The sequence below is a fragment of the Zea mays genome, chromosome 9 (assembly GCF_902167145.1).
Source record: "Zea mays cultivar B73 chromosome 9, Zm-B73-REFERENCE-NAM-5.0, whole genome shotgun sequence".
In the NCBI taxonomy this organism is placed as follows: Eukaryota; Viridiplantae; Streptophyta; class Magnoliopsida; order Poales; family Poaceae; genus Zea; species Zea mays.
The window spans coordinates 148,328,321-148,348,591 of record NC_050104.1 but is presented as its reverse complement, the minus strand read 5'-3'; the positions used below and the strand labels follow the sequence as shown (position 1 = coordinate 148,348,591).

Genomic DNA, 20,271 nt, shown 5'->3' with positions numbered 1-20,271 from the left:
GTCGATGACATAATATTTGGTTCTACTAACCAAAAGTCTTGTGAGGAGTTTAGCAGGATGATGACTCAAAAGTTTGAGATGTCGATGATGGGCGAGTTGAACTACTTCCTTGGGTTCCAAGTGAAGCAACTCAAGGACAGCACCTTCATCTCCCAAAATACTCAAGATCTTCTCAAGCAGTTTGGGATGAAGGACGCCAAGCCCACGAAAACACCAATGGGAACCGACGGACATGTCGACCTCAACAAAGGAGGTAAGTCCGTTGATCAAAAGGCATACCGGTCTATGATAGGGTCATTACTTTATTTATGTGCTAGTAGACCGGATATTATGCTTAGCGTATTCATGTGTGCTAGATATCAATCTGACCCAAGGGAATGTCACCTTGTGGCCGTTAAGCGGATTCTTAGATATTTAGTTGCTACGCCTTGCTTTGGGATCTGGTATCCAAAGGGGTCTACCTTTGACTTAATTGGATATTCAGACTCCGATTATGCTGGATGCAAGGTTGATAGGAAGAGTACATTAGGGACATGCCAATTCCTAGGAAGGTCCCTAGTGTCTTGAAGTTCAAAGAAACAAACATCCGTTGCCCTATCCACCGCTGAGGCCGAGTATGTTGCCACAGGACAGTGTTGCGCGCAACTACTTTGGATGAGGCAAACCCTCCGGGACATTGGCTATAATCTGAGCAAAGTCCCACTCCTATGTGACAATGAGAGTGCAATCCACATGGCGAATAATCCTGTTGAACACAGCCGCACTAAGCACATATACATCCGGCATCACTTTCTGAGAGACCGCCAGCAAAAGGGAGATATCGAGGTGTTCCATAGTAGCACCGAGAACCAGCTAGCCGATATCTTTACCAAGCCATTAGATGAGAAAACCTTTTGCAGGCTGCGTAGTGAGCTAAATGTCTTAGATTCACGTAACTTGGATTGATCTATAGCATACATGTGTTTTACGCCTTTGATCATGTTACTTTATGCATTTATATAATTTGTTGCTTATTTATGGTGCTCAAGTTGTGCAAGGGATCCCCGGACCTCACAAGTCTATGTGTGAATGATGCACATATTTAGGGAGAGAAGTGCTACAACTTGACCCTTTGAGACTAACCTTTGTGTTTGAGTGTTCTTGATGTAGTCTCAAAGGTGCATTGAAAGGGAAAATGGACTTGGACATTGCAAAGACTTCCACTGCACTCCGGTATTGGTGTACTTCGTTCCAAGTTCATCTTTATGCTCTTATTGCCTTTTTGCTCTTAATTGACATTTTTGGTGAGGCAATGGGGTTAAAGGGCCAATAATGATCCCGTTTTGGTGCTTAATGCCAAAGGGGGAGAAATTAAGGCCAAAGCAAATGGATCAGCTACCACTTGAGTATTTTGAAAACAATAGAGTTAGAATTTTTGATTTGTCAAAATACTCTTATTGTCAAAATTTGGTCTCTTGTGGGGAGAATTTATGATTATGGGAAAAGGGGGAGTTTTTGGATCTTGATCAATTTCACTCTTGAAATATCTCTGTTTGTGCCCAAACAAGTGAGTTTGACTTAGAGATAGGAAAATGAATTTGATTTGCAAAAACAAACCAAGTGGTGGCAAAGAATGATCCAAATATGCCAAATTAGAGTCGAAAATGATTTGGTCTTCAATTTGAATCGATGTTGCATGTTTTGCATTGCTTTTTGATGTGTTGGCATAAATCACCAAAAAGGGGGAGATTGAAAGGGAAATGTGCCCTTGGGCCATTTCTATAATGTTTTGGTGATTAAGTGTTCAACACATAGTGAGTGAGATATTATGTGCCAAACAAGCAAAAAGTGCAAATCATGTAACAAGGTACGTTTCTAGACTTAGTATATTGTTTTGAGTACTAACATATTTTGTCTAAGTGCTAGAAACAGAGAAAAGAAAAGAAGAAAAGGATTGCAAGTGACTTGGCTGTGTACAGCCAAAGTCCAGCTCGGTCTGGCACACCGGACTGTCCGGTGGTGCACCGGACTGTCCGGTGGTCCACCGGACAGTGTCCGGTGCGCCAGGCTGAACTCCGGTGAACAGACCGCTCTCGGGAAAAGTTTGGCGGTGTACGACTATAATTCATCGGACTGTCCGGTGAGTCAACGGTCGTCTGCGCCAACGGTCGGTCGCGCAATCTTCACGCGACGCGTGGCCCGCACCAACGGTCGGCGGGGGGCACCGGACTGTCCGGTGTGCACCGGACAGTGTCCGGTGCGCCAACCGATCTCGTGGACCAATGATCATATGCACCAGAAAAGGAAGGAGATCGCGCACCGGACAGCTACAGTGATTGTCCGGTGGCGCACCGGACAGCTACAGTGATTGTCCGGTGGCGCACCGGACTGTCTAGTGCACCACCCGACAGAAGGCAACTTTGGCCTTCCTTGTTGGTCTCCAACAGCTTCTAGCTGCCTTGGGGCTATAAAAGGGACCCCTAGGCGCATGGAGGAGTCAACCCAAGCATTCACTAAGCATTCTAAGTCTCCCACACTTCGTCTTCGCGCACTTGATCGATTGTGTTAGTGATTTGAGCTCCGTTCTAGTTGAGAACTCTTTGTGCTTCATTTTGAGCTCAAGTCTTGGCTTGTGTGCGTGTGTGTGTTGCAGATTTGTGTGTGTTGCTCCCCAACCTTACTCTTGTGCTTTCATTGTGATCTTTGTTGTAAGGGTGAGAGACTCCAACTTGTGGAGATTCCTCACAAACCGGAAAAAATATAAGGAAGAAAAACCGTGGTATTCAAGTTGATCATTGGATCACTTGAAAGTGGTTGAGTGCAACCCTCGTCTATTGGGACGCCACAACGTGGAAGTAGGCAAGTGTTACTTGGCCAAACCACGGGATAAAAGCGCGTGTCTCTTGTGTTGATCTCTGTGTGACTGTTTTGCCCACAAGAACTCGCTTCTCAATTACTTAGTCGCACTAACATTTCTATAACCAAGTTTTGTGGCTATTTAGAGTTGAATTTTGCAGGATCACCTATTCACCCCCCTCTAGGTGCTCTCAGTGCAACGGTCGACTGCAAAAGCGTGCGAACAGATGAACAGTGTGCTACAGTGCGCGTCAGAAGTTAGAGCAGGAGTCAGAGACGCACCGGACAATGCACAGTAGCTGTCTGGTGCCACAAGAAGTCAGCGCGCCAACGGTCAAATGCTCTAGAACCCTAACGGTTGGGTGACATGGCTGGCGCACCGGACTGTCCGGTGCGCCCATCGACAGTAGCCTGCCCCAACGGCTTTGTGGTGGTTGAGGGCTATAAATACCCCCCAACCACCACCACTCCAAGTATCCAAGTTTTCAGCACTTCACATTCAATACAAGAGCTAGTGCATTCACTCCTAGACACAATTCAATAGAATCAAAGCCTCTCCAAGTCTAGAACTCATTCCAACCACCTAGTGACTTGAGAGAGTGTTTGTTCGTGTTCTTTGCGCTCTTGTTGCTTGGATCGCTTTTTTCCTTCCTCATTCTTGTTCCCAAGTGTTTTGTAAGCAAGGCAAGAGACACCAATTGTGTGGTGGTCCTTGCGGGGTCTAACTGACCCGTGAGAATTAAGGAGAAAGCTCACTCGGTCTAAGTGACTGTTTGGGAGAGGGAAAGGGTTGAAAAAGACCCGGTCTTTGTGACCACCTCAACAGGGACTAGGTTCTTTAGAACTGGACCTCGGCAAAACAAATCACCGTATTCACTCGCTTTATTTCTTGGTTGATTTGTTTTCCCCTCTCCCTCGGACTCGGATTTAATTCTAACGCTAACCACGGCTTGTAGTGTGTGTTTAAGTTATAAATTTCAGGTTTCGCCTATTCACCCCTCTCTAGGCGACTTTCAGTTAGCTCTCAATCTATGTGGATTGAGTGAGATTGGATGAGTTTAAATCCCAAGCAAGTCAAACTTTTTCTAATTTTTTTCCAATCTCATCTCATCCATGTATAATGAGAATAACCGAACAAGCCCTTACATGGCATCAGCCATCAGTCCACCACACTAATACACAAGTTGTATAGTGATAGTTCTCAATCTATTTATAGCGTTTTTTAAAACCATAAAATTTATTTTTTTACAGACAGGTACTTGAAAACCGCCCACAAGTCTCTTTTAATCGGAGAGGACTCGCCCACCCGTGTCTTTTAAAACCATCAGTCCACCACACTAATACACAAGTTGTGCTAAGAAAACTGTTAGTGGAAATCTTTTCTAGAAAACATAAAAATAGTTCTGAAATAGCAAAAAAATATTTTAATCGGAGAGGACTCGCCCACCCGTCTTTATCGAAGTCGCAAGTTATAGCATTTTTCGCGTGCTATGTGGCGGCTGAGAATCGAACCCATAACCTTACCCTCGTGAAGCCTCTTCTATTACGTGCCTTGTGTTTAGACTACATTTTTGTTATCCACATATTATAAATAACTGAGTGTATATTGACTATTTGAGACCGTAAATTAATTAAAAAAAGTTTTCAACTACAAAGTTGAATAACTTTTGAAGTTATATAACTGTTATTTTGATACTTTTTTCATGCGAGGTCGTCTGCAAAATTTGTATTTTTAACTTGACAAATTCGGATGTAATTTTTGAGAGCCGAGATGATTTTAAATAAAAATGTTATCAATACAAAGTTTTATAACTTTTCGATACCTATAACTTTTATTTTGGTAGTTTATTTCGATGAGGTCTAGTTTTATCATACGAAGTCGTTTGAAAAACTAAAAAATTAAGGATAAAAATGATTTCTAATAACGGTTTTTTAAAAAAAGAAACAGCACTAGAACTGTATGTAGAAATAACACTGACAGTTAATAAGCGAATAGTCTATAAAAATTAGACCTTAGGTTTTGAGCCTTGGTGTCGGGAGCTAGATTAGCTAGCAGGCTATGCGCCCGTGTGCTCATCCGGCCTCGCACTCACAGTAGTACAGTACGCACACTGACTGAACAGACGGCGTCTGCACAACACCACATGCACACACTCTTGCATGCCTGTACATTATTATATATCTACACACACGCACACCGCACACGAACATAACATGCATACATATATATCTGATGACTCACGCTATCATAGTATCATTGCACGCACGGCATGCTGGTGTAGTTTTCCGGGAGGCGGGAGGCCGTCATGTCTGGGGCCGGTTGGCTCTGCCGCCGCCCCTGCGAAATCGAACCACAACCACATGTGAGGCATTCATATAACTGAAGTCTCCATCCATCGGTGTGCAACGTCGGACGACTGCTAGTTTTACGCACCTGTTGTTGCCGTTCCCGCTGATGCTGGCACCGCCGCTGTTGGTGGGGGCGGGCCCGCGGGGGTTCGGGTTGTCGTAGCCGCCGGACTCGATGTCGCCGACGTCCAGCACGAGGTGGGCGTAGTGGCGCCTCGCGTCCTCGGCGGTCTTCCCGCCGCCCACCGCGGCGGCCACGAGCTCCCACCGCCTGGGCGTGTCCCGGTCGTAGGTGGCCAGCGCGCGCTCGAACAGCGCGTTCTCACAGTAGGTCCAAGACGACATGATAGCTTCTCTCCCAGCCGCAGCGCACAGCTCGCTTCTTGCTACACTCTTGTTCAAGCCAGGTGATGACTGATGACCAACGTCGTCTAGCTTAGTTGTCGATCCTGCTTAGTTGTGTTGCTTCGAACCGAGGATTTGGATGGCTGATGGTATTTATAGAGGGACAAAGAAAGTCTTTTGTCGCAACATGCTGGGTCTAATTCACACCTCCCATTCCCATGCACACGCATGACGCATGTAGCTGCAACAAATGCAAGAATTGATCTGCCTGCATAGCATAATAATAGTCGTGATGATATGCTACTATATATCTATCTATATATTATTGTAAGAAGCTAGTTGCATGCTAAAGCTCAATGCGAAGGGCCGGGGTCGGGAAGTGCAAGTTGTGGGAGGGCTTGTAATGGCAGGTAGCTAGCCGATGAGCGAGCTGATTGGCGGACGTTTTATTCGACAGACGTAAGAAAGTATCGGGGCTTTAGGCCAGCTTGTCTTTCTGTTAAATGGTTGCCAGGTCAGAGGGATCGATGCTCTTCCTTTCATGCAAATAGCTCAATATGCACAGCTCGCCGCCTAATTCTACGCTACGGTTCCACTCAAGTTCGAGGGTGGCACAAATATGTACCAACAACCAAGTTTTAGAAAGTTGAGGTTGTCGATGGAACACTATACGGTCACGGCGATAGGCATAACCCATCCACGGAGGTCGTCACGGAGATAACATGCAGGCAACATAAGAGGTGCTATGACAGCGCTTCAACACGAGAGGTTGTCTGGTGATGGCGGCGTCAAGGCGTTTGAGACGATAGAGATGGATTTATGATCACGAGGGGCAGTGGGAAGACGCGAAACAGTAGTTAGAGTAGGCTTTTCGCGATGGTCTTAGTACCAACGTTGATTCCGAGAGACCTAACAAGCTTGGTAAATGTAGAGATGAAATTAAGTTTTATAGGGAGTTTGTGGATTTAGGGACATGTTTTACATGACTTTTGAATTTTTCTTGAAGACTTTTTATGGAATTGTTTACGTGACTACCGCAGATGCTCTTAAGTGTGTGATCTTTTCAGTGTATGTGTATAGAGGAGATCTAAATCAATTGAACTTCGTGAGACCACGGCCAATAAGACGGATTTATTGTTAGTAATTCGTTTGTTTGACAATTCACAGTGGTCATTTCACGAGAGTTTTATTTTTATTAAATGGCATGCCATATAAGATATGACATGTAATTTAATAAAGAGAGATATGATGGAGTTTCATGTGGGTGAAACTCTAAATACATGGGTATACATAGACAAATGTTGACGTGGCAAAAACCTTGAAAACAATTTGATAAAGTTGTGCATTGAGAATATATGGCCTTAATAATTTTGTTTGTGGTTTTAGATTTTTATTAGTAAGGATTAATTAATGTGTCCAATCGGTAACAACGAAGTTATTAGTGTTACTATTAGAAATTAGAGGCTAATTATTAAACCACAAATTAGTGAAAAGAAATGAGTTTTGAAAAGTCTCCGTGATAAGCAAAGCGAATCTAGTCGGCACCAAATGACCAATATTTTGCTTCCGTAATCAATTTTTTTCTTTCCTTCCGTATATACCACTACTACTAGGTAAAGCAAATGCCCCAACAAGCTAGATTTGGATGCTGGATTGCTTGCCTTATATTGAAAGGAGGATAGGCCAATCATGTCTCATCTCACAAAATTTGGCTTACCATGACTTGCAGGTTGCAGCCTATGGCATATAAAATAAATGGCCCCATCTGAGGAAAAAGGAATCGGGTCAAGTTGTGCACCTGACTTTATGCCCAACATTTGTATATATATGCACACTGCCTGGAGGTCATGAACAAAAGGCAAATCAAATGGCGCAAGTGCACGAAAGGCGGGGGACTTAGATTCCTACAACAATATTATAAGCACATTAACAACTTCACAAGTTGGGGTTCTGAATCAACTAAACGGATGCTCTAGCCTAGTCACGCGATTATAAAAAAGTAGCATAAAAAAGTAGCAGTAACTGAACTTTGGCAGAAAACAAAACCCACATTTTCAATAGCAGCTGCATCTAGTATTTATATATGTTAGGCTATCTCCAATAGTCTTTCCTATCCTATTTCAAACTTCTATGTGAATTGTGTTGTCTATATTGCAAAACAATGTTTTACATTGTCCACTGAGCACAGTCTTAAACGACCAGGGATACTGAAAGCCTAATCAACCCCTCCTAATGGGCCTTTGGGAAACAAAAGCTAAAAGGCTTGTTTAGGTGCTGGAGGCTGACTTGTTCGATCTTTTGTTCTAGGTGTTCAAAACTCCCTTGTTTTTCAGCCACTCAGTCATAATCTTATGGTGGGGGCTGATTCATTTGAAAGTAAACTTCATGTTCCTTTCAGAAGTACTCATTGGCCTTCACCATACTCCAGAGTAGAGTTATGGCATCCTCAAGGAGTTGCTGTCCTGCCGCCCCAACTAATGTTCCCATCCTTCCATCCTTTGTCCCACAACCAAGTGAATTTGTCTCCATCATTTCTAAGCATAAGATGGTTATCACAAGACTTTAGTAGAATCTTTTCTTGATTCGGGCAGGGCAGGAGCCAATATGTGAGGTGCCTCGGGGTGCAAAGGGGCCCCACTGGTTGTATCATTAAGAGGGATGTCCTGACTTGGATCATGATTTGTGTTGCTTTGTCTATGCACCTTATGTTTATTTATGCTTTATATAGTTACCTTGTTTAATATGCTAAACTTGATCCAACTAGATTAAACATGCTTCACCTAGAGGAGTCTCAACTTACCTAGAGTAGTATAAGGTCAATATGTTTAGAAATGCTCACCTGAGGGAAGGGTTAGCTATATAAGGTGCTGCCAAGGGTTTCTTGGATTTAAGTCGGCTGGTTCTGACTCTGATGGCTCACTGTGATCAAGTTGATTCCTGGACATAATATATGGGCCCCCAGTATATCTCAGCCAAGGTCTATGCACAACAATCTGTACCCGTTGAGCGAATCGTGGCGTATCTCTCTAGAGGCCAGAAAGAATGGAGGAGAGAATCTACTCAGCTACTGGAGATAATAGCACCGATGAAAGGTGGCAGGCACGCTTTGGAAGCTCCTAGATACAGAATTTCACTGCAGTTCACTGTCATGTGTATCGTACTGTTTTGTAATTGCTCCACGACGCTATGCTTTTTTTTCCATCTAATTTTAATTGTGGGTGCACGCCGAAAGATTATATGCTCCAAGTTGTAAGATTTTGTGTATCGCATATCATCGTTCACTGAATAAGAAGATGAGCACACGCTCAAAAACAAGTGCTTCAGAAGGTAATATCGGGAGGCCTGGGTTTGTTCCCAGAATTTTCAATATATTGCAGCTAGCTAGCATCATCCTTCGCAGTCGTATAAGATCAGAGTTCTTTTATACTGGTTGGTGGATATTGTCATCTGCAAATCATCGTTTCACCTGATGTAGATGGCGTGCTTCGATAGGCTCCTCCTGAAGCCGAACGACATCAGAATGTCGTCCACCCTTTTTTCCTTCCAGGCGCGTGGTGTTTGATGTAGTATGTACAACGTCTTTCGCAGCGTGACTGCGTGAGCACATTGTGCTCCTTGGTGGTGATGCCAAAACCGGCTGCTGCTTCACGTAGAGCTCCTCTCGCAAGTCGCCGTCCAAAAATGATTGACTCGGCGTCCATGTGGTGCACCTATCATCCCTCATGTGCCACGATTGCAATGTCATCCCTCGTGTGCCGCGATTGCAATGGTCAGGCGCACCGAGTCTGTTCTAACCACTGACATGAACACCTTGTCGTAGTCGGATGTCGTGTCATTGCACGTAGACCTACTATGAGCCTCAACTTGTGTTTAGTCAACGGCCCATGCTCGTCCCTCTTCATCTTGAACAGTCATTTTACCTCTATCGCTCGATAATTGGGCGAAAGGTCAATGAGGTGAGTGATAGACTCAATTTCCTCCATCATTGCCTTACTCCAGCTTACCTATGTAAAAGAGAAGGCTCATCTGGTTCCTCCGTCACCTGAACACACGGTGCAAAATAAGTTTGTTGATACCTTGACATTTGCTCACGTATATTCCACAGCTACAACTAGAAGCACTAATTCCATGGAAATCCATAGAATTCCTTATTTTCTGCACTAATTTGCTCATGTGCTATCTTGCTGCAAGTGCAGCACTTATTTAACCACATACCTCGAACTCTTCCTAGCATTCGGCACAATTTTGTACTTATAAAAGATAGAGCATTCGGCACAATTTTGTACTTATAAAAGATAGAGCCTGCTAGTTTGGCTTTAATCCGTAACGGCTTCTACTATTTATACTATGTTGTCTCTATGAATTGTAACTGCAGCAATGCGAACATCGTTAATAAATGATATTGGTACACCATGCATAAACAGAACTATTAACAGTAGAATCAGTTAATTTGGATGGACCATACAGCTGCTGACACCTCCCTTGTTCTCGGGTCAGCGTCTTCCAATGAAACACCACGGCAGTCTTCTCGAACAGGAAGTGGCAGAACGCCAACAGAGCTCCAAGCATGTGCTACAGCATTACTTGCATCCCCCAAAACAACTGAGAACACTGCATCGAAGCCACCAGCTCCCGGAACTCCAGCCAGTAAAACACCCTCCATATTCATAGTGGCATCTAGTAGCCGTGTTTGTGAATCTGGCTCAATCTACAAAATTAGGGCAAAGATGTCAAACAAGATTGAATAAGAATATTGACCCTGTTATATTATACCTACAATTTCGTAACTTAGTCACCCATACTGCTGTGATTATGCCAAACGTCATACTGAATATACTTCCTTCGAGCATGCTATACTACAGTACTTGCAGTTATGTATAGGGGACCTTACTGGAACACCAGCTGCTATGCCCATCTCTCGCATGTGAAGCCTTATCTCAAGGCAAGCATCCCTTGCAGCCAACAATGATCTTATAATTAATTCTTGATGTTGGTTAGTAGCCACCTCTGCCCACTGCAGAGAACAAAGGAAAAGAGAATTCAGTTAAAAATAATTAAAGTTTACCTCTTCCTTTTTCCACAGATACGAGCATGATACATGGTGATTAAAAAGGGGAGTATAACCTCTCGTCAACCAAAGCTAGAAGGCAAAATATTATGGTTTATACTTACACTGCCTTTACCTTGTTCATCAATCTATTAGTCCAAACAAATGCTAAGTTGTTTTCAGAAACTGGATAGTGTGATATAATAAATATAAGTATATACAGGGGTGGTAATGGGCTCTAAATTTTACAATATAAAATTTAAGGATCAGATCAAATTAGGATCGAGCTCTATTTCTATTCATTTTTGAACTAAAATTATCGAGAGCTCAAACGAATTGTGAAGAAACATTTGGATCGCGATCCATTACCACCCCTAAGTATATAACATAATTACATAGTTACCTTCCCATATGTGAGACGACTACAGGACCTCACCATGGACTCATATGCTTCATGGTGATTTTCAGAAAGTCCTTTTAAGATCCTCAGTTGGTTCTCCAGCGTTGAATTGGCAATGGCCAGTTTACTCCATGTATCTCTGGATTTCTCAGGGTCAGACTTCAGCCACCGTTTCACAGATCCAACCATTGATGGAGTAGATGATCCTCCGGTCCCAGGTTCCCCAAGGAGCTAGCAACAAACAAACATAAGTAGGAAAAAATATTGTTAATATTGACCCCCAAAAAAATCTTACTGTGCTTCATGAACAGAAATACATTTTTATGGTAAACTTCATACTCTTGGCTAACATGTACATTGTGCTAGGGTTCACTAGTACTGTAGCCGCACTGTAGCTAGGGTTTCTGTACAGCAGACATTCTCACATGGTACCAGAGCCATGACTGTTCCGAGCCGCCGCCCCCCTCCCCCTCTCCCCTCCTCTGGTGAGCTCTTCCCTCCTCTCCCTCTCTCCTACAGGGCTGTGTTGGCCGCGCCCTCTCCTCCCGGGCGCGGCGTGACTCCGGGGATGGCCCCCATGGCCGGGCATCCCGCGCCGCCGCCTCCCTCCGCCGGATCCGGCGGGCCCGCATCGGCCGCGCCACCACCCGCGGGGCTGGCCCTCATGGCCGGGAGCCCCGCGCCACCGCCGCCCTCCGGCGGCTCCGGCCCCGCCGCCGGGTCCGACCGGCTCCGGTTTTGCCGGTGTCTGCCCCACATCGATCTCCCTTCCTCACGCGTCCCAGACCACCGTGCTCGGCCACGACGACGCCCTGTTGTTGCCCCTGATTTTTCCCGGTGGCGCCATTGGCACGATCGTCTACAGCCAGCCGTCCGCTATCACCTCTACACTGCGTGCTCCTTCCCCTTCGAATGACGCTGCAGCCATCCTCGTTGCCACCCGTGTTGCCGTTGCGGCGGCTCGCCAGCGGGCCCACGACGCCGCCCGTGCCCTTGAGCAGGAACAGGCGGTTGTCGACACCATCGAGCGCCAGTACGCCGAGACCTACCGTCACCTCGCTGGCAAGGGCGTGTCGGATGGTTCTCCCATGTCCGCTCGTCACAACACCGACACTTTCGAGCCCGCGCCCGTCCCAGCCTCGACCCTTCGCGCCTCTCTTCACGCCCAGGCGGCGGCCCTCACCAGCATCCGGGCAACCGTCACCGACATTCTCGCGCCGGACTCCACTCAATATCCTCGGTGGCGCAACCAGGTCCTGCAGACCCTCCGCAGCTACGCCCTCGCCGACCACGTCCTCCCCACGGACGCTGCACCGACGGAGGATTGGCTCCTGATGGACGAAGTGGTGCTCTCTTGGATCCATGGCACCCTCATGGACGAACTTCAGGACATCGTTCGAGTGCTGGACGATACTGCTCACCGTATTTGGGGTGCCCTTGAAGCTCAGTTCCTCGGCAACCACCAGACTCGGATCCTGTACCTAGAGATCGTCTTCCACCAGCTTGTTCAGGGCGATCTCTCTGTGGACGAGTACTGCCGTCAGATGAAGACTATGGCAGACACTCTTCGCACCCTCGGGGCCCCCATGACCGATGAGAGCCACGTGCTCAACCTCCTCCGTGGTCTGAGTCCTCGCTTCGATCGCGTGGCCCCCATCCTCACCCGCATGAAGCCGTGTCCCACCTTTGCGGAGGCCAAGAACGATCTGCTTCTCGAGGAGCTTCGCCTCTCCGCCGTTGCAACCGCCGCTCCCGCCACGGCCCTCTACAGACTACAGCGCACCTCGGGCTGCCCCCTCCGACTCCGGGGGGGGGGGGGGGGGGGGTCCTGCTCACCGCACTCCGGCCCCGCTGCCCTCTTGAGCTCCGCGACAGACTGCTGGCTTCGGGGGGGCTCGCAGCCGCGGTCACGGCCGTGGTCGCAAGGGCGGACGCAGTGGCGGTGGCCCGTCGGGAGGCCGTGGTGGCTCATCGGGTGGCTCTCAGTGGCCATCCTTCTACAACCCGTGGACTGGCACCATTCACATGTGGCCCAAGCCGTCTGCGGGTGCCTCGGCCCCTCACCCCACCGCCTCTCAGCAGGTCTTCTTTGCCGCTGCACCCCCGGCGGCACCCTCGGCTCCTCCCCAGCCTCAGCAAGGTCTTCTGCCACTCCCGGGGTCTCCGGCCCAGCCCATGTGGGGGCCCTGGACTAACGGGTGGGACGCGCAGTCCCTCGCCAGCTCCTCCACGATGACGCTGGCCCCGCCCACCTCAGTCTCTGACTTGGTGGCGGATTCCGGCGCCTCCTACCACACCACCCCGGGCGCAGGTATTCTATCTTCCACCTCCCCTGCCCACCCCTCTCTTCCCTCTTCCATCATTGTCGGAAACGGGTCCGCCCTTCCCGTCACCTCAGTAGGTGACGCGGTCCTTCTCGGTCCTTTCCGCTTAACCAACGTCCTTGTTGCCCCCCACATCATTCAAAATCTTCTTTCCGTACGTCAGTTCACTACTGACAACTCTTGTTCCATGGAGTTTGACCCGTTTGGTCTTTCTGTGAAGGATCTTGCCACCAGGACCCTTCTCGCTCGGTGGCAGACCAGGACCCGCCACCGCACTGTAGCTAGGGTTTCTGTACAGCAAACATTTTCACATGGAGATCAAGTGAAGAAATATTAATAAAGATACAACTTTGCAAGGATATTTTTAAAGGAAGGCAAAGCTATGAGTGATAGGCTAACATGAAACCAGAGGTGTATCTGGTGACGATGAGAATACAAGAAGATCTAGAGCTTATCACTTTCCAAATTTTGATGACATCAATATTAGCATGGTAGGAAAAAGTATATGAGGCACGATGTATAACAAAGCCCGTGCAGCACCAACTAGATGTCGTACAATCATGTTGATGCTCTGATCCTTCCAACTGATCTCCACGCAGCACATGGTCTACAAATCTGTCCAGTCCAGCTGTTTCGCGAAGCCAGCTCCATCAAGCCGCTCGCAAGGTGGGACAGACACGCACGGCTAGCATGTAATCGGTGATGCACAGGAGGCGACATCCATCATGCATGCATATAATTTTTTCCCAGCATGGTATGCGTGTGAGATAGATATGACATGAGGTCATAACAGCAGTCTCATGGCACGTGTTGCCACTATCAGCATAAGGCATGGCCTAATGTCTATAGCCTATAAGCATCATAGCATTGCAGTGTCTAGTAAAGGAACTGTAAATCCTATACCAGTAGTGGCAGACCAGTAGTTATGGTGGCTGGTGACTACCAGTAAAATGATTTGATTGCCATTTTGGAAACAACAAAATGGACATTGAGGCTTGGCGACTTACAAGGGTCATCAGAGGAGGTAATGAAAACTGTTTATTCTCATGATCCCACCTTTGTGTTAGAACATCTGATACTACATCTGGCAAGACAGTCCCACCTATAGCCTGTAAATATTGTAGCCATAAATTACCAACTCTCCATATGTAGTCAGATTATACTGACAAAATTGATGAGGTGCATATCATCTGCCACTGAGGTTTCTTACCTGAGCCGAGGAGAGTATTTCTGGAGAAAACCTTACATAGCGTTGACTCCCATAGACAGCAGCACTAACATCAAAACCACTGCCAATTTTCCCTTGTGCTAAACAATGTGCACTTTGGGCAATAGCGTGAACCAAGTCAAGTTCTCGTCCACTTGCATTGTCGCCAGAAGATTGTCCTGAACATGAGAGGTTAACAGCACCAAGATAGTGAAGAAGAGCTGCAACAACTGATGTGGTCATGGCAGCTGATGACCCAAGTCCAGTTTTGGCTACTTCAGGTTTACATTTCTCTCCAGTCATTGTTCCATTAGCAACCTCTGAGTTAAATGTAATTGAAGAGAATGGAGGCAATGAAAGCAGTACCTCCGGAGTAAGAGGGAGACCACGTGCTTCAATCTGAAGAAACAACAGAAACAAATAAGATATAGTATTTCCTCACTGAGCTCTAGTTGTAAACATGAACTAGGTCAAACAAGAAAATTTTATATGGTTTAAAAGAGATATTTACTATGCAAAAGGCAATAGATTCACATGCTGAAATTTACTAAATAATGCAAGGAGAGTGACTTTTTTAATGTTTTACATTGCCATCTGGCAGTCTAGTCATCTATTCAAAATTTTACAGATGGTTACCCCTTTGAAGTTCATTGAACCTTAAGTTTTACATAAGAACGCTGTCATGAATGCATAGAGCATAAAGGAAAATGATCTTCAACTACGCAAATTTTATAAGAAAAAAATCAAGCATTACATCCACACATATCATATGTCATACAAATATATATGCCAACACATTAGCTTTGAGTTCTGCATCTGATTTCATACTTAGTATTAAGAAGTGCACTATGCTAATTTTAGAATTAACTAAACTGATACTTTTATCACAATAGTTATGACCATCATCAAGAGAACAGAGAACCAAAGCACAGTACAAAAGAGTTCACACTTTAAGTTTTAATTAAACTCTGGTAAGTGTTTTAGTAAATTTTGTTGATATTAGAAAATAAACATATGTCCAAGATTAGGTAGTTCATTTTTTGCAACTGATGGTTCAAAATAGAAAAGCTAAAAGGAGCTACAAGGGTCATGTTAACATCAAATCTCTCTTTTTCTCGCTTTTCTTTACCAAGTTGGACTGGGCTTTTGGGTGTAGTTAGAGTTCTGCAGGAAGCTAAGATATACATCTGAGTATGCTTATACAATTACAAAGGTTCACCTGCTTTCTATAAGAATAGAAATCATTGTGACCAATAATTGTAATGTTCAGACCTGCAACAAGAAGTTGAGACATTACCAAAAAAATGATATACTCGAGTGGTGTCCATCAAGCATGTAACATGATGGAGTGATTAAGAGCAGCAAAAATAACTAAGAGAAGCTTCACAACCTTGCAGCAGTAACTTATCTACCACATCCTTCCTCTCCTTATCAATAATGGTCGCTTTAGCAGCTGCTACGGAGAATTGTATGGCCTGCTCCACAAAAGGGTTTGTCGATTCCCTGAAATGCAACAGTAACGCTGTCAGTGACGTTACCACCAGACTCGAGTTTCAGCAATAATATAACAAAAACAGGAGCACCTCGCCACGAGATTGCAAATTTGCAGTCATTAAGAACGATGAGCAACTTGCCTTGAAGACGTCAATTGCAGCGTCGTTTTATTTAGGGACAATTTATATGTGGCCACCCGCGAGAGTTGAGGGGAAGTCACTTTGACGTCCGTCCATGCCTAGCATCGGTACAGAGCACCCAGGGTGAGGAGCGAGAGAACACAGTGTAGCTGTTGAGACCAGCGGGATGGCATAAGGGGGCTGGGTGCTGCGGCGGAGGGGAGGGGCGCAGTTCAAATGCGCTCACCCAGGTCCAGGAGTCGGCTGGGAGGCTGTCGCGGAGGGGGCGGACGACGGCGTAGAAGCGGGCGGTGGTGCTGAGAACTAGGCCGGCGTTGGGGCGCTCCAGCACGAGGTATCCTCCCGCGATGAGCACCTTCCCCGGCGCCGACGCCACCCTGCGACAACGCGGTCAGATCGGGGCCCAGTGCGGAACCTTAGCGGGGGAGCGAGACAGTGAAAGGACGGTGCTAGGCTGCTAGCGAGTACTGACACTTCCATGACTCGACTCCTCGGCAGCCGAGACTCGATGCGGAGGTCGCCTCTGCTGGAAGCTTCGCGTGAGTGGATGGAAGGACCGAGGAGGACGGGCCGAACAGCGCGGCAGGGCCGGGGAAGGGGAAGGGGAAGGGGAAGGGCGGAAGGCTCTCGCAGTCTCGCGATCGCGGCGACGGCTGGGCGCGCGGGGTGCTACGGGGGCGGAGGAACCGAGAAGAATTGGCGATGTGTCCAATAAGCACGACGACCGCGAGCCCGGCACGAAGCCCGATGTTTGGGTCCTGTCTGAGCCCAGCACGATCCGGTTCTATGCGACCCGGACCGGCCTATCACGAATAAGCGGGCCGGCTTCGGACAAGAAACTAGGCACGGTGGGCTAGCCCAGCACGGCCCGTTTACCTCTAAATTTGTTAAGCCCGTTTTTTGTGCACTAAAACGTGCTTACTGGCTCGCTTAGCCCGTTTTCGGCCCGCTTTTTTCATGCTAAACAGGTCGGGCCGGCCCGTTTAGGCCTGCTGCGGGCCAGGTTCGAACAGAAAATCGAGCCCGCGGGCTTAGACGGCTCGGCCCGGTTTTTTAACCGTGCCTTGCGGGCTGGGCCGGGCCAGGCGGCCCGTTTGGCCATCTCTACTCTACCCCTTCTTCCTCTCCGCCATGTGGCCCCCCTCTCTTCGGAAGGCAAGCTAGTTCGTCATCCACATCGGGCCGCTTGTTTTGACCAGTGCAGCGGGTGGAATCAAGGAACGGGAGAAGAGATCAGATCCATTTGCTGATCAGGAGCCCAGGCCCATCGTCTGGTGGACGCGGATAGCGACAGACCGACGCATCGAAGATCGATGGTGGCAAGTGAGAAGGGGCTGATGACCTAATTGGCACGCAGTCACTCCCTCATCTCGCCGGTCTCGTTTCCTGTTTGTGGGATTTGCCGACGCACTCGGTTGTCAACTTCTGCGGCGGCTGGCGGAGTATCCCTCTTTGCCCCCGCTAGGAGGTCGGGGAGTTGCCGAGACTGGGGATCAGAGGGAGCTCGACGAAAGGGAAGTCTGCAAGCATGGAGCAGAAGTCGTGGACTCAGAAATGGGAGAACAAAGATCACTGTGAAGATCAACAAGAGTCTCCAATTTGGGGGAGAAGCCGGAACTTGAGCTGGCACATCAAACCTCCTGCGGGTAGGGTTCTTGAATGGGGAGCTCCTGGTTCGTCGTCCTCTGCTGCTTCAGAATTCCCATGTAACCCTAATCCTCATATTGTGCTCTCGAGGTTTGGGGAATCAAATCCAGGAAGGAGGTTCTTCTGTCAAAAGTGTGGGGAGGAGGAACACCACGCTAGAGATTCTGAAGGATACACATGTGTGGGGGATAGATATCCCCCGGGTCCACTAAAGAGATAAAAGACCTCACGAAAGGCCCAAAGGCCCAATAAATCGTAAGGTCGTTCTTTCGTGGGCCTGGGGAAAGACAATCAACGAAGCGGAGAAGACGTAAGACCAGGTTGGTGCAAACCCGGATGGCCCACATCGTCGAGCAAGCGGCTGCAACGGAGACCCGACTTTCCCGCGCTGGAGCTCCCATGCAACGAAGCCGTGCGAGGATAAGTCGGGGAGGATCACGCAGGATAAACTCGAGAGGTTCTCTATCTTTTAGTTACTTGTTGTTATCATATCCAAGTGTATTGCCCCACGGTCGAGTATATAAGGCCTAGGGGGCACCCCTTCAGAACGATCGACTCTATTCTTAGCCACCCACGTAAACTCTCTGTGCCCTCAATCCAGAGAGTCCTCTTGTAACCACGCCCATATACTCACCAGGACGTAGGGTGTTACGCACTTCTAAGCGGCCCGAACCTGTAAATCTTGTCCATTGTCCCTCGTGCGACAGGCACGAACCATTTTGCTACAGTCATTGACACCGTCCTACTCCTAAAAACACCTTGAGGGGCAACCCCGGGTGTGCGGTCGGACCCAAAACACCGACAGCTGGCGCGCCAGGTAGGGGGTGTGTCGACGATCCAAGCTAGCTCAATGGTCGTCACCTTCCGCAGCAAGATCACCGTGCGTCCCGGATCTGTATTCTGCTTCGGGACAATCTCATCTGTAGCGGATGAAGAGGGAACTCTACACCGCATCGCGGATCCGCCGGAAAAGAAGTTTCCTCCAACAAACTCCGAAAATGCTGGAAAGACGCTACCTCCGACTCTTCGGAAAAAGATCGTCTCCAGGGAGGCTGGAGCTAGAAGCTCGCTGACCCACAAGCCCCCGAGTACTACTTCCCCGACGAAAGAGTGGACACGGGTCGCGAGAAAGGAGGAGACCAGGGAGAGGCAAGTCGTTCTTCTCGTTCCTCCGACCTCAAAGGAGAACGGAAAGAAAGACGCCACGACAGCAGTACCGTTCTACCCCGACGTCCTCTTCATCGGGAGAGTGGAGTCGCCCGCCATCTCTGATGACGAACCGACCGCGCCTGGAGAAGAACCACCTCAACGAGAATCCCGCCGACGGAGGAACCGACGCAGGAACGTTCGACGACATCACGCGACCGGAGAATGGGATCCGGAGCAGCCTGTCTCGCGAGACGAGGTCTCAGAGATAGGGGAAACTCCGGAAGAACGCGTCTTCAGGGAACGAAGGAACTCCCGATGACGTGATCGCCGACGAACTCAGGAGCAAGCCGAGCAAGATGCAAGGCAACGCCGGGAGAATCCGCTCTTCGGGCGCAACCTGAACCCCGACTTCGCCCGAGCTATGAACACGCCGAGCGAGGTCGGAGGCGTTCTAGCTCGGATAGCTGACGGACTTCCTCGGACTCCCGACGCCGAGGGATACCGACGCCTGTTCACTCAGGCGGCCAACCATCTTCTACCGCTCGCTCACCCGCCGAACGATTTGCGACATGCCATCAACAGTCGCCGAGACGCGCGAAGCTCCATCAATGCTTCGCGCGAACGGCGGCATGAGAACGAAATTCGCCGTCGGGAGGAGTATGACCGAGATCATGGCTTCCCGACTCAAAGCCAGGCCACCAGGACTGAGTCGGCAACAGCTTCAACTGGCGGCACCACCCGGGGACGGTCGAGGAACCACCACCACTACTCCCCTCCCCGGGACAGGCGTCATCCCCGACGACAGGAGGATACGTGCGGAGTATCCGCTCTTACTCCGCGCCTTAGGGCCATCCAATGGCCTCCCAACTTCAAGGTATCCAATGTCGACAAATATGAACCTAAGCAGGATCCAGGGGGTTGGTTAGCCGTCTACACCACCGCTGCTCGGGCTGCCGGAGCATCCGAAGACGTCATGACCGCGTATCTGCCCATCGTCCTTGGGCAAGACGCGCTGCAGTGGCTACGACATCTACCCCGACACTGCATCGACGACTGGGGAGACTTCAGTCGACGTTTCACCGCCAACTTCCAGTCTCTCTCCGACGAGCCAGCGCAACCATGGGACCTCAAATCCATCAAGCGCCGGGGGGATGAGACTCTCCGGTCATACCTCAAAAGGTTCCAGACCATGAGAAACCGCATCCCCGAGGTCACGGAGGCGGCCGTGATCGAGGACTTCTACAGAGGATCCAATGACTCGGCTTTCGTCCGAGCCATACTACAAAAAGCACCGACTACCTCCGAGGAGCTGTTCCGGGAAGCCGACCTCTACA

At 48.4% G+C, this 20,271-nt stretch overlaps 2 protein-coding genes across 5 annotated transcripts; both read right to left on the bottom strand.

Moving 5' to 3' along the window:
• Positions 1-4,816: 4,816 nt before the first annotated feature.
• Positions 4,817-5,898, bottom strand: LOC103639349 (protein RADIALIS-like 3). The gene is made up of 2 exons (XM_008662111.2): positions 5,270-5,898; positions 4,817-5,173 (listed from the first exon to the last, which is right to left on the bottom strand). Exons 1-2 carry the CDS (start codon positions 5,527-5,529, stop codon positions 5,140-5,142), a joined length of 294 nt encoding a protein of 97 aa, XP_008660333.1. The 5' UTR covers positions 5,530-5,898; the 3' UTR covers positions 4,817-5,139.
• Positions 5,899-9,701: 3,803 nt separating this feature from the next.
• Positions 9,702-17,966, bottom strand: LOC100282968 (phosphomevalonate kinase). 4 transcript variants are annotated; one of them, XM_008660414.4, is made up of 11 exons: positions 17,779-17,966; positions 16,614-17,661; positions 16,368-16,518; positions 16,142-16,239; positions 15,898-16,010; positions 15,727-15,779; positions 14,511-14,906; positions 14,308-14,409; positions 10,980-11,207; positions 10,416-10,543; positions 9,702-10,237 (listed from the first exon to the last, which is right to left on the bottom strand). In XM_008660414.4, exons 2-11 carry the CDS (start codon positions 16,619-16,621, stop codon positions 10,207-10,209), a joined length of 1,308 nt encoding a protein of 435 aa, XP_008658636.1. In that variant the 5' UTR covers positions 16,622-17,661; positions 17,779-17,966; the 3' UTR covers positions 9,702-10,206. The 4 variants fall into 4 exon arrangements, with proteins under 4 accessions (XP_008658636.1, XP_008658634.1, XP_008658635.1 ...); XM_008660412.4 differs by having other exon boundaries at positions 9,704-10,237; positions 10,421-10,543; XM_008660413.4 differs by having other exon boundaries at positions 9,758-10,237; positions 10,421-10,543; positions 11,013-11,207.
• Positions 17,967-20,271: the final 2,305 nt, after the last annotated feature.